General features: G+C 42.2%; 1 protein-coding gene across 2 annotated transcripts in view; it reads right to left on the bottom strand.

The window, feature by feature from the left end:
• The window catches only part of aak1b (AP2 associated kinase 1b), a 122425-nt gene that overhangs the window by 56541 nt on the left and 52876 nt on the right, over positions 1-13008 (bottom strand). For both annotated transcript variants that reach the window (XM_048618629.1, XM_048618631.1), the window contains exons 8-10: positions 11752-11855; positions 10735-10814; positions 7936-8090 (exon numbers count right to left, since the gene is read on the bottom strand). In XM_048618629.1, coding sequence (XP_048474586.1) covers positions 7936-8090; positions 10735-10814; positions 11752-11855 — 339 coding nt within the window. The remainder of the gene's footprint in view (positions 1-7935; positions 8091-10734; positions 10815-11751; positions 11856-13008) is intronic.

The following is a 13008-nucleotide window of genomic DNA, read 5'->3' as shown; positions in this document are numbered from 1 at the left end:
GTCACAGTCTAACAACATGGGATAAGGCATTTAGTACTGAGGTAAGGAGAAAGTTCTTCACTCAGCGAGTGGTGCTCCTGTGGAATTCCCAGTCACAGGAAGCAACCAAAGCTAAATCATTCAATGTTTTCAAGAAGGAGAGAGATATTGCTCTTGGGGCTCAAGGGAGCCTAGGCTATAGGGAGAAAGCAGGAACAGAGAACTGAGTTGATTATACTGAATGGCAGATCAGGGTGGAAGGGTGCAAATCAAACCTCCTACGATCATGATGCAAGTTTGGAAAATGTTTATAGCAGGTTCTAAAAGAGCTATTCATAATTATTGATGAAGCAAGCAGTAAAAAACTCATCCTTCTAGAAAGGACTTCACAAATAAGAGACTAGAGACTTCAAGCAAAGGGCAAAAATCTAGAGGGGAGGTGGAAAGAAATTACTGCACACACAGGATTGCTAAGATCTGGGAAGTACAGCCTGCATGAGTAGCGCAAGCAGATTCAGTGGGAACTTCGAAAAGACAAGTAGAGATGATCTTGAACAGGACTTAGTCCCAGTTTATGGGGATAAGATAGAGGTGCAAGAAGGAATTAGATGGCTACCAGCAACACCATGAATTGAATGGACTTGTCCTAGACTGTAAGTATCCTTCTTGGATGAATGCCACTCAGACAGAGATTGCTTCTGGAGAGGGAGCAGAGCCAAAGAACAAGCATCTGAACAAACTGATGACTGATGTCCCATTCCCTGACAACTGAAGGATGATGTGGCCTGCTGCTTCTTCTTTGCATCAAAGTGCTGCATTATTTGCTATTCCGGAGACAGTGAGTCAGCGGACACCAATTCAACAAAGCTGCAGAGCACAGTCTGCACAAGCCAAGACAGCTCAGTAACTAACACAAATGCATAAGAGTGGAAATGAATTTTCAGGAATGCACCCAAATCCAGAGGAGATATAGCAGCAGCTGGTGCGAGAGGATGGTGGGGTTAGGGCCTGCACTGTCATTAAGTCGACAATGCTTTGTGCTCCTATCAACATGATAATGGGGGACAGGTGACGCGAGATAAATTGGATGGCTAACAGGCGGCTCCAAGTTTTAAAAACTGGAAAAGGAACGGGGAGACTGAGAGAGCTCATCAACATTCAAAGTTTTGGGGTACTTGTCAGCAATGAAATTACAATTACAATGAAATACAAAGAATAACACATTTTCATTTTAATGCAAGAAAGAAGGAACAAGGGGGGCAGGAACACAGTTCCTCGAAAGTGACATCACAGGTAGACAAGATGGTGAAGAAGGCATTTGGCATGCTTGCTTTCATTAGTCAGAGCAATGAGTACAGGAGTTGGGATGTTATGTTATGGCTGTACAAAACATTAGTAAGGCCTCATTTGGAGTATTGAGTCCAATTCTGGTCACCCCACTATAGAAAGGATGGAAAACTGGAAAGGGTGCAGAAGAGATTTACAAGAATGTTACTGAGACTGGAGAGTTTGATTGATAAGGAGAGGCTGGATAAGCTGGGACTTTTTTTCCATGGAGTGTAGACGACTGAGGGGTAACCTTATAGTGGTTTATAATATCATGAGGGGCATAGATAAGGTGACTAGCCAAAGTCTTTTTTCCAGGGTAGGGGAGTCCAAGAGGGGAAAAATTTAAAAGGGACCTGAAGGGCAACTTTTTCATGCAGACAGTGGTACATGTAGGCAATGAGCTGCCAGAGGAGGTGGTGGAGGCTGGTACAATTACAACATTTAAATGGCATCTGGATGAGAAGGATTTACAGGGATATGGGTCATATGCTGGCAAATAGGACTAGATTAATGTAGAATATCTGGTTGGCATGGACGAGTTGGGCTGAAGGTTCGTTTCCATGCTGTACATCTCGATAACTCTAAAACAGACAAGGCAAAATAGAGTGGAAACTAAAACTGGGGGAAGAGTAGTGTGAGCATCATTTCAGCAAGTGATTTTTAAAAATCAGGCCACGAGACATTGTGAGTGCACGAGGCATCTGAAAATCGTACTTTGCTGTCCTCACTGTTAATTAAAATACACCAAAGTAACAAACAATAGCAGAATGCAAGACCAGCCATCAGGTGTCATTCTGGTATACTATAATCGAAGGATACATACATCAATCAACAAGGACTGGGCTTCGAAGGAAATTGCTGGAACCTAAGTAGAAAACTAAGCAGTCAATTATCCCAGTATCTTTAACACAATGAACTGTGAAGCTAAAACCATGGGTGACAAGTTAAAAGAGCCAAATTGTTTTTGACAGTTCACTTTAATAACATTACATGCCAATAATATGTTTAGTGAGGTAAATATATTTTGATAGCAAGAAAGAAGTCAACTTAGTTCTGGAAATGCTGACTACATTGCACGGTTTTGAACTTTGCTGCTTCAAAGAGACATACACACTGTCGGAACGAATGTTACTGTTAGTCAAGTGGCCTCAGTACACTCTTCATTGAAGTAATTTCTTCAAAATAACACTGTTATTTCCCAACAGGAAATAAACTCTTGGGAGGACATGGCTGTTGAACCCAGCACTGTTGCTCCTCTGCTCTTTGCGCACAGTCTGCCTCCTTCACTTCCAGCACCTTTCGAGTGCAAACAGTGTGGACCAACAGCTTGCATCCAGATCTCGTGCAAAGTCACTCTGTGTCTGACAGCGAGGAATGGTCCAATGACGAGCTGAACGGGTCAATTCACCAGGAAATTTGTGAGCTCCCTCAGAGGTGCAGCTGCAGCAAGTCAGATCCTTGCCTTGCCCATCAGCAGCAGGACATGGAATACCCTCCTGCGAATGCTTCAATCACAGAGGGTAGCAAAATACAATGGGGTCACCCCACAATCTAATAAAGGACTGAGGGATTTCAAACACAAGTTAGCCTGTGATGACGTCTGCTTCCTGTTGCATCCAACGATACTGGTGAAGCCAACAATGTGCAAATTCTAACATTCAAACTCAGTCCCAAGAGTTGCTCAGTGGCTATGCTCAATTATTGCAAGATTTTCAATCGGCCACTCACAAGAATTCAAGCATCAGTGAAGAGGAGTGCAAAGGTCCCAGGCAGTGAGTGAGGATGTGAGATGGAGACAGAGGAAGAAGCCCTACTCCGAGTGACTGTACTGCTGGGAAGGCAGGTGACAACACTTGTTCTGTGTGGGGATGCCATGACAAGACATGAGCAGTTGGATGGCTCAGTACTATACAACTTCAGAAGAGGTTCTAAGAATGAGCAGACAGCTCAGTGTTGGGTCAGGGCTCAAACAAGTCTGAGGAACCGCAAAGAGCTCAAATGAATTCTGTGTACTACTAATAATTCATTAGAGCTCACAGTGGGGTTTGAAAAGCTCACCAGTGTTAGCTTGACACAACTGAGCAATATTACAGCTCAGGGAAAATCTTAGGATTAGTTTCAATACGATGAAGTGAGCTATTGGTCAAGAGCTGGGGTTTTGCCCGTGAGACTACTGTGCGCAATTTTGGAGTCCAGGGAACAGTACTGCCTGGAAAGTGGGGTAGGCGACCAGAATGGGGGCTGTCATTGTGGTAGTTCATAATGGAACAGCTCGAAAGGCAGTTTGAAAGGTAGATTAGTCAACGTGAAGAAGTTTCATGAGAGTTAACACTGATAACATAAGTGATGTCTGGGGGAATGACTTAGAAATCAGTGGGATCTGTCTTGTTCCCATTTGCTATTTGTTAAATGCTTGCGACAATATCTGGTACGAAATGCAGGTGTGATTGAGAAACACGAATATTTATTAGATGGGATGCATTAAAAACATTTAAAGATAAAGAATGATGTAAGCTTTCACCAAGAAAGACTCCATCGAAGCTTGCGGGAAAGGGATATGTGGATTAAGAGAGTACTCAGCATAGTCAACAAAAAGACAAAGAATAGTTAAATCGCTGAAAGGAAGGTGTGGAAAGACTTATGGCAACATCGTTGCTGGGTGTGAATGTGAATTGCTAATTGCAGGAGAAATTTTGGAACCACCCAACTGATGACTCCAGCAATGATCCTTATCACATGAATGGCATGAGAAATCCAGGATAAACAACACTCAAAAGGCAGAGAAAACCTTCAGTCAAGGTTTGAGATTGAAAGTATAAGGGCAAGATGAAAGAAATATCCAGATGTAACTGTGAAACATGATCAATAATTTGTCTCACTAGAAGCCCACAACTTCATTAAGGAATCTTTGCCAAATAACTAAGGCATGATGGGGAACAATACCTTATCAGATGGAAGTGGCAGGAAGCTATACAGAGGATTAGTAGCCACATGTGCAAAGCACCAGGATATGTGGACAACATTAAAACAGGAACTGTTTACTGAAATTGTGGACATACTAAGGAACCTCAAATTATATTCCTGCAAAATTATTTTCTCCCGAAGCTATTTACCTGCTCAAGGGTTTAAGGTAAAGATTTACTTTTAATGTTGATGGATATTCTTTTCTTTGCTTATGGCACGGTAGCTCAGTGGTTAGCGCTGCTGCCTCACAGCACCAGGGACCCAGGTTCGATTCCACCCTTGGGCGGCTGTCTGTGTGGAATTTGCACATTCTTCCAGTGTCTGTGCGGGTATACTCCAGATGCTCTGGTTTTCTCCCACAGTCCAAAGATGTGCAGAGTATGGGGATTGGCCATGCTAAATCACCCGTTGTGTCCAGGGATGTTTAGGTTAGGTGGGTTAGACATAAGAGCTGCATGGGTAGGGGAATGGGTCTGGGTGGGATGTTTTTTGGAGGGATGGTGTGGACTTGTTGGGCCGAATGGCCTATTTCCACAATGTAGGGACTCCATGACTCTCTACTGTTATTGGCCTCCAGGGAAATACTCCTGTTTGTCCCGATTCCAGGACCGGACATTAGTTGCCATTTGTAGACCCTCAGAGCAGCTACATGTACAGCCGTACAATGGACAAGATCTGCCTTCTTCAGTGAAGTTTACTGGTGATTGTTGAAAACCATAGAATGTTTTATTTTCTCACTAGGTTCCTTGGATCTCTGAGTGGGTGCACGTTTCACAACTTTTTGGGCTGGTTTGAAAAAACATTGCTGGACAAAGGCCCAATCAAAACTGGTTTTGTCTCCAGATTCAAAGCAACTTTACACATTGAATAAGGCAGAAACAATATCCAACTCAGACATGACTTGTTGTTCTAAAACAACAAAGACATGGTCGTCCAAATCCTATTTTAGAAGAGGAAGCAAAACTGTCGGAGAAACCAAACCAACAGATGAACACTTCTGGTCTTCATTATTCAGACGAGCACTTGATATATCTCATGAGTGACAACTGTAATTTGGAAGATACATTCAGAATGTTGCTGTTCCAGAACCCAACATATACTTCAGCCAGATGTTAGGCCATTAATGTAGTGGAACTTTAAATATTCAGGTGGCACAGAGCTGCATTGTTGCTGTGTTATCAATGCAGGCACCTTCTTTTCTGACACAAGAGCCAAGCAGAGAGCTTTAAGTGCTCCAATGTCAAGAATACCATCCAAACAAGGTCAGCACTTTACTTCCTTGCTGCAAACTAGAGCTGCAGCAAGAACCAGTCATTCCCCTCTGCTGTCAACAGTTAAACAATGGCAGAGACTCTGGTGAGAGGACAGAAATGTGACAGGAACAGCTTGACTGAAGTTGTACATCTGAAAGGCACTCATTCACAGAGCAGAGAGAAACAAAGATGTCGACAGATTTAGATTGCAAATCCCGAACATGGACCAACACTTCTGAAGGGACAGTCAGCACAGTAGAGTCATTAAAATCAGGGGGACAGAAATGGAAGACAGCAGATATTCCACAGAGTTGTGGACTGGAGAAGATTAGGCACAGACGGGCAACACCATGGAGGCACAAAAGGGAGGGAAAGCAGAAAAAAAGAGAAAGCACGTTTAAGAATGGAAGAAAAACTTAGGGCACACAGGATAGCCTTGAGATAATTAATATCCTAAATGATTACTACCTCCAAATAATTGCTTGCAGAGATGAAGTCTTACAGTTGAATTAAAGCAACATTCAGAAGGAACGTGAAGAGCTACAACTGACATAAGCGAAACTGGAGTTTATTCACGACTCAGTGGACAACATTTTCGTCTGACTCATAAGGTTGTGGGTTGCAGCATCTCACCAAAGATTCCAACACAAAATCCAGTTTCAGAATTTCAAAGCCAGGACTGAGAATGTGGTGCAGCCTTTCAAATGAGATGTTAGGGGCCGGTGTATGGCTCATGGCTCAATTGGAAATGAAGGAGGGGAGGTTTGTCGTCGTGTTAACATCCCAATTGGGTGGTGGGTAGCATTAAAATGTGGCGCTGTAAGACACAGAAGAATCTGATCAAGCTCAAGAAGGTGCAGTTTCCAAACAACTTTTGGGAATGGGTAAGTTGTTGGGGAGATAAAATGCTGAGGGATGAGAATTGGGATCTATACTCCAGATTACTTCAGCAATCCATTTTCAGAAATACACAAGATGTCCAAATTTGCAGATGATACTGATGAGAAGGAGATAATGATGAAGTGGCTGGGGAATTGCAAAATAAATGACAGAAAATAGATACAGCAAAACAACAGCAGCAGAAACAAAAAACCCTACTGATGGTATTGCAGCAACTTCGGACAAAAGAAACCCAAGAATCCTAGCAAATGCGATCTTCAACTTGTCTATCTAACACAGAAAAGCAAGAAATAAAGCAGAAAGAAGTCTGAACTGCTTCGTCTAAGCAGTAGAGCACAAGTCAGTGGTAGTCACAATCAAACTGCGTAGGGGCCAGACCAGACTATAGTTTTGCTGCATCCAGTTCAAGACAGCGAGATATGAGGCAAACAGTTGAGCAACAGACAAAAGTGCAGAGAGATGCTACTATGTTGATTATTCATTAAGATATCATCAGCAAATGAAGAGAAAGGATAAATCTGCACGAAGTGACTGGAACCAGGTAGTCCTCGTTGACTACGAGGTTCTTGATGGGGTTGTTAATCTGGGCCCTTCAGGAAAGCCTTGGCTGACCAATATAACCAGGACATTAGAATCTCCTCAGTTGAGGACTGACTCCGAGCTGGCTGGCCATAGCCAGTGTACTGTGCACTAGTAAATAAAGGGTGACTTGGTGACAGGATACTGGCCTCTGTGCAGTTGTTTCACCGCATTTTCATTTTTGCCCTCAAAGGAGGAGACATGGTGTGATCTTTTAAAAAACGTACAAGATAGCATGAAGAAAAGGCATCAGGAAAATGATTTCAAACGAAATTGTCAGACTTTATTCAAGGAATCAGACTCAAACTAGTGAAAGATACATGGAGGACAGATATCAGAAGGTTGTTCACGCAACAAAGAAAATGAATTTCTTGTTGCAGTAATCGGGAGAAACCTCTGGAACTATTTAATAAATGGGGAAACTACTAAGACTTCCTGGAGAGCTATCATGAAGTGAATGGTCTTCTTTATCCAGTGATCCCACAAGGATGTTGATAGATAAAATAGCTCTGGACTCTGCCTAAACTCCAGCCTAGTTTCACAGTGAGAGATAAGCCAAGTCATGTCGGCTTGAGTGGAGGAGATTTTGTGCTCCTGACTTTCTCACCTGCAAAGACTCAGATTAAGGAATGTCCGAGTGCAACCAGAAAATTGACAATTCTCTTCATTGATAAATGGGCTCCAAAACATGGAAGGTTTAGCAATTGGATATCAAGTGACGACATCTTTGAACATTCTGAACATTGCTCGCATCAAAAATAAGCCTTTTATCAAATTAATCGGTGTCTCTGTGTTACGTTTCTATTTGAAAGTCAAACATATTGAAGAAGCAGAATTGCTGCATTGAACATGATTGTTCAAGGCTAATGAGACAAATAGCAAGTGGCAAATAGGTACATGCTGCCAAAAACAATGACAAATAGTCTCTGACCTGCTGGCGGTACGACTGCCTGGGTAGATGGCCTCTTCCGTGGGGTCAGAGAAGGCTGGATGGGCAGCATGCCTGGGTTGGCTGGAGCCTGTCCAGCTTTCGGCCTTTGGCGAGGAGCTATTGAGGTCTCAGTCGGTGGAGTTGGGTCTGTAAGCCTGAGAAATGAGGACAAGTGTTCATTTATGGGAAGGACACCACAACACATCACATTATTACATGCAACTATCTCTCCCCCTCTTCCACAGTCTTTTGTTTTGACTCCGCAGTCTTGGAAAAGGAGAAGTTCAGTTGATTAGATGACACCAGACCACTTTTTATCTCTGAACTGGACTGATATCACAACAGGAACAATCTGGTCTAAAACCCCATTGTGCTTCTCATTCCTTGTTAGTTTCAATATTCCCATTTTTCAAGCAACTGATTCCTATTAAAAAGGTTCACAGACAGATGTTGCTTCAAAATGTGGCAGAGGGCTCAGGACGTTATACAGAGAACGGTTCTTAACCATCATTTCGTGCCATGTGGTTACAATCTCAGTAATTAGTATAAACAAAAATCGATCTCTATTTACATAATTACAATTCTTTAAGATCCAAAAAAACAGGCCACATGTTCCTAACATCTCACTTCAACATCTTCAGTTCATATGAGAAAGTCTTTTGCACTCAAAAAGCCTTCTTGCTGTTAACACCCTGGTGAATCAGCACTATACCTTTTTTGTAGCTTCTCATGTCTAATTTCCACTGGGTCAGAACTGAGAACAAACTAATGACTTGTATGTCTGCACCACACTGATTTTGTACAAATACAGTATCACCTTGTTTTCGAATTCAGGGTTGAGGGGCTCAAAACCAAGGAATCCATTTATCCTTTTGTTATACTGGTTTATCTGTGGTGCTCCCTTCAAAGTGCCTAGCCTGCAACCAAACCAAACTGCCTAAAATTTAGTGAGATTGATTTCCATTTGTCACTTGCAATCTGTGTTCAAGCAAAGCTTGTCTGCTGTAGGGAGGAAATGGCCTTGTGGTATTATCGTCAGAGTATTGATCCAGAAAATCAGCTGATGCTCTGGAGATTGGGTTCAAATCCTGGATGGCAGAAGGTGGAATTTGAATTCAATAATGATATGGAAATAAGAGTTTAATGATGACCATGAAACCTTTGTCGTTTGTCAGGGAAAAATCCATCTGGTTCATTTACGTCCTGTGTGGAAGGATAATTGCCATCCTTAGCTGGTCTGGCCGATATGTGACTCCAGATCCTCAGCAATGTGGTTGACTCATAAATGTCCTCTGGGCAATTAGGGATGGGCAATAAATACTGGCATAGCCAGCGACACCCTCATCCTGTAAGTGAATAAAACCAAATCCAAACAGACACTCTCCCTCTCCTGCTGGTCAGGCACCAAATGAGTGGCTCCTCCAACGACTACAGGAGGAAAGGAACCAGAAAGTACAGGTTTTATTCAGCAACCAGCGACAGGAGCACTGGGAGCGGCAGCAAAGGGAACAGATTCAGTCACAACATGGATGCACAATAGCAAAAGGATTCATGACTTAGCTTCACCAGTACATTTTTTATTAATCATTCATGCTAGCTCGACCAGCATTTATTGCCCATCCCTAGTTCACACTGAAAAGTTGGTAGCAAACATTGTTCACTGCAGTCAGTGTGTGTTGGTAGATCCACAATGCCATTAGGGAAGGAATCCCAGGATTTCAACCAACAAAATTGAAGGAACAGCAATAGATTTCCAAGTCAGGATGACGTGTGGCTTGGACGAAAACTTGCAGCAGGTTCTGTTCTCATTTATCTGCTGGCCTTGTCCTTCTGGGTGGAAGAGGTCTTGGGTTTGGAAGATGCTGATGAAGGATCTTCGGTGAATTTCTGCAGTGCATCTTGTAGATGGTACACACTGCTGCTACTGAGCGTCAGTGGTGGAGGGAGTGATTACGAACTGAACGAACCATTTAAAGGCTAGAGGAGCAGGTCAGAGTCTCCAAATCATGCAGCGAGTAAGTCATCTCCTGACTCCTCAAATCCTGTCCAAAACAAGTCAGAAGTGCAATGAAACACTCCCCACTTGCCCAGGTGAGTGCAGTTCCAACAACTCTCACCACCTAAGACAAAGCAGCCGACTTCATCGGCACAACATCCATCGTCTCCACCACCAACTTTACAAGCACAACTGACTATTCCTTTGTCCAACATCTGATTATTTAGATATTTTTTAAATGGACTCCTGTGCCTCTGGCAAATTCCACACACTCGCGCTCTTCTGAACAAGGAAATGTTTCCAACGTTCCCCACTTGGATTAAAAATAACTAACTCGTAGCTGAATGACTTGGGGATTTGTCTGTGCAACAGTCACTGTATTCCAAGATAATTAACAGTCTGTGAGCCACTTGGGAGGTGAATTAGGGCATTGTATAAATGGCTCTCTCCATTGGGAAAAATCCAGGTGGAAATGAAGTGTTGATCCAATAGAACACCCAACACAGATCTCCTTGTCCAGACTGATACATAGAAGTTAGCCAAGTCTGTAATGCACAGTAAGTCCTTTAAGCCAGAAGCAAATCAAATTGCATTGAGCAAAAAAAAACAAGGTGAACCTGACTGAAACCCAAAAGACTTGGCAATTTTGCATTTGCACTCCCTGGATTCAAAAGATTTCCCCTTCCCAAAAAGCACCATATAAAATCCAAGACTTGATGCTGTTTTTTCATAGTCATTGGAGTGATTCCAGGCAAATACTCCTTTGCCTAATTACAGGCAAGCCGATATATGAAAGTGCTAACCTTGCCTTGGGCTGTGTCTTCTTAGCTGCAGCTTCACTGGCTTTAACTGGCTCAACAAGCTTGGCTGGAATGGGAGAGTTCTGTAAAACAAAGCTATTATTACATCAACTGCAAAACCCAGGCTGATGCACATTATTTCTCCTCAGCTCAGCCATCACAGACTCAACACAACTTGTCACACCAAAATAAAACAAACAATTGCGGATGCTGGCTAACTGAAACATGTAAAAACAGAAATTCCTGGAGATGCACAGCAAGTCTGGCAGCACCTGTGGAGAGAAGACAGAGTTCACGTTTTGAGTCCAGTAACCAGTTCTGAAGAAGGGTCACTGGATTCGAAACGTTACCTGTTTCCTCTCCACAGATTGTTGCCAGACCTGCTGAGTTTCTCTCGCAGTTTCTGTTTTCCTATGTTTCACAACCTCTTATACTTTCTATTCTCAGAAGTCATATCACAGATCTGATGATGCTGGCTGTGTCAAGACTCAGATAGCTCAGTGACAGAAAATTGTTCAATGCGAATGCACAACAGATGAATTTGGTTTAATGAATCCATTAAAGAACCACAGATCTTTCCGGCACTTAATACCAGCTTAAATTGTTTTGCACATTTTCCAAGTAGGCTTGTCAAGCTTTCAGATAATCCTAAGACACTTTGGCAGAGCGCACTCTAATTTATACAGTAATGTGGTTTAGTATCAAGGATATGTTAAAGACAAGTCACTCATGCACAATCATTAATTGGCTTTTTGACTGTGAGTATTCAGTTTCTTCTGATAGTCTTGCTTTATTCAGAAATGCTCTCTTCACACATGCCTTTGATGCAAAACATCAGGAAACTGTCACATGAACACATGTACACCTGTATACGGTTCTCTATCTCAGTACACAGGAGCTGAAACAAATTGCACTCAAAACACCATCAGTCTTTCTATTTGTGTGACTAAGTCACAGAGTGTATGTGACATTCTTCACCTCGATCCTAGCTTGACAAAGCCTTATTATTTCTGGACTTACACCGACATTCTGGACGGGGCACTCCTTCCCAATTTGTTTAAATGCAAAGTATGACACCTGGTAAATGTCAGGTCTCTTGTCTGGATCTGGTTCGAGCATAAATCCTGAAAAAAGAAAATCACTGTCAGTAAACTGTTTCGTACTAAAATTTCTGCAGCTTCAATACAAAGACAGCACAACTGTACTTGACCATTCAGCTAAAAAACTGCAGCATGCTGAGAGGCAGGTTTAATTTTTATGTTTTGATATGTTTATTCACATATCCTTGACACTAACCATCAAGAACAATTGCCTTTCAGACAGGGTAAAGAGATTATTCTTGAAAAACAAGCCAATATAAAATAAATCACAACAGCCCAGAAACAGAAAGCACCAACTTTATTTCACTTTGTTCTCCTCACCTTGTTCTCTCTGTCCCAAGCAAAATGTCAGTCAGTTTGGATTTAAAATGAAGCAAGATGAATCAGGTCAGTTAGATGGAAGGTTTTTTTTCCAAAAACAGGTCAGAAAATGGTTTGGAACAGTGACCCAAATGCATCAATTGCAAGCAGGCATGAGAACCCTGTTTTGTTAATGGATGGAATGTTGATACTGCTGAGTTTGCAACAGACCAGGAAGCCATTTGTTCAGTTTAGACTTCAAAGCAGATGGTTCAAGGTCTCAGTTCTGAATACAGAGTGTTCAGTCCAGAAGGGAGAAAAGTTTCTCCAAGTAGGGGAATCAAGTTTTGGTTCAGGGCAACCAGTCAAGAAGCTGAAATGCTGCTGTGAATGGACCAAGCCAAGAAGGTTTGGATAGAAATCTTCAAGTTGTTAGAACTAAAAAATGTTCAGGCCAAACTGCTTCTACAGTCTATGGAAAACAAAGTGGGAGGAGTCAGTTAAAAAATTCAAGTATTGAGAGGGGAGTAAAATTTCTCTGGAATTGAATATCTGTACATAGGCAGTATTAGAGAACAGTTTGAAACATTGTTTTGCTGTTTGAGTTAAGATCTTTCTAACTGCCTTTTATTTTAAGAGACATGGGTTTGAACCCGACTCTGGCAGATGGTGACACATGAATTCAATAAAAATCTGTAACAGACAGCTGGCCTAATGGCGATCATGTAACCATTGTCAACTATTATATAATCCATCTAATTCACTAATGTCCTGTCGGGAAGGAGGTGTGCCATCCTTACCTGGTTGGCCCACATGTGACTTCAAATCTGGCTGAGTCCCAATAATTTGGATGTGAATTTGCACACAGCGTTCTCTG

This window comes from Rhincodon typus, chromosome 40 (assembly GCF_021869965.1).
Source record: "Rhincodon typus isolate 14 chromosome 40, sRhiTyp1.1, whole genome shotgun sequence".
NCBI classification, from domain to species: domain Eukaryota; kingdom Metazoa; phylum Chordata; class Chondrichthyes; order Orectolobiformes; family Rhincodontidae; genus Rhincodon; species Rhincodon typus.
The sequence above is the reverse complement of the archived record's forward strand: the minus strand, read 5'-3'. Positions and strand labels throughout refer to the sequence as shown.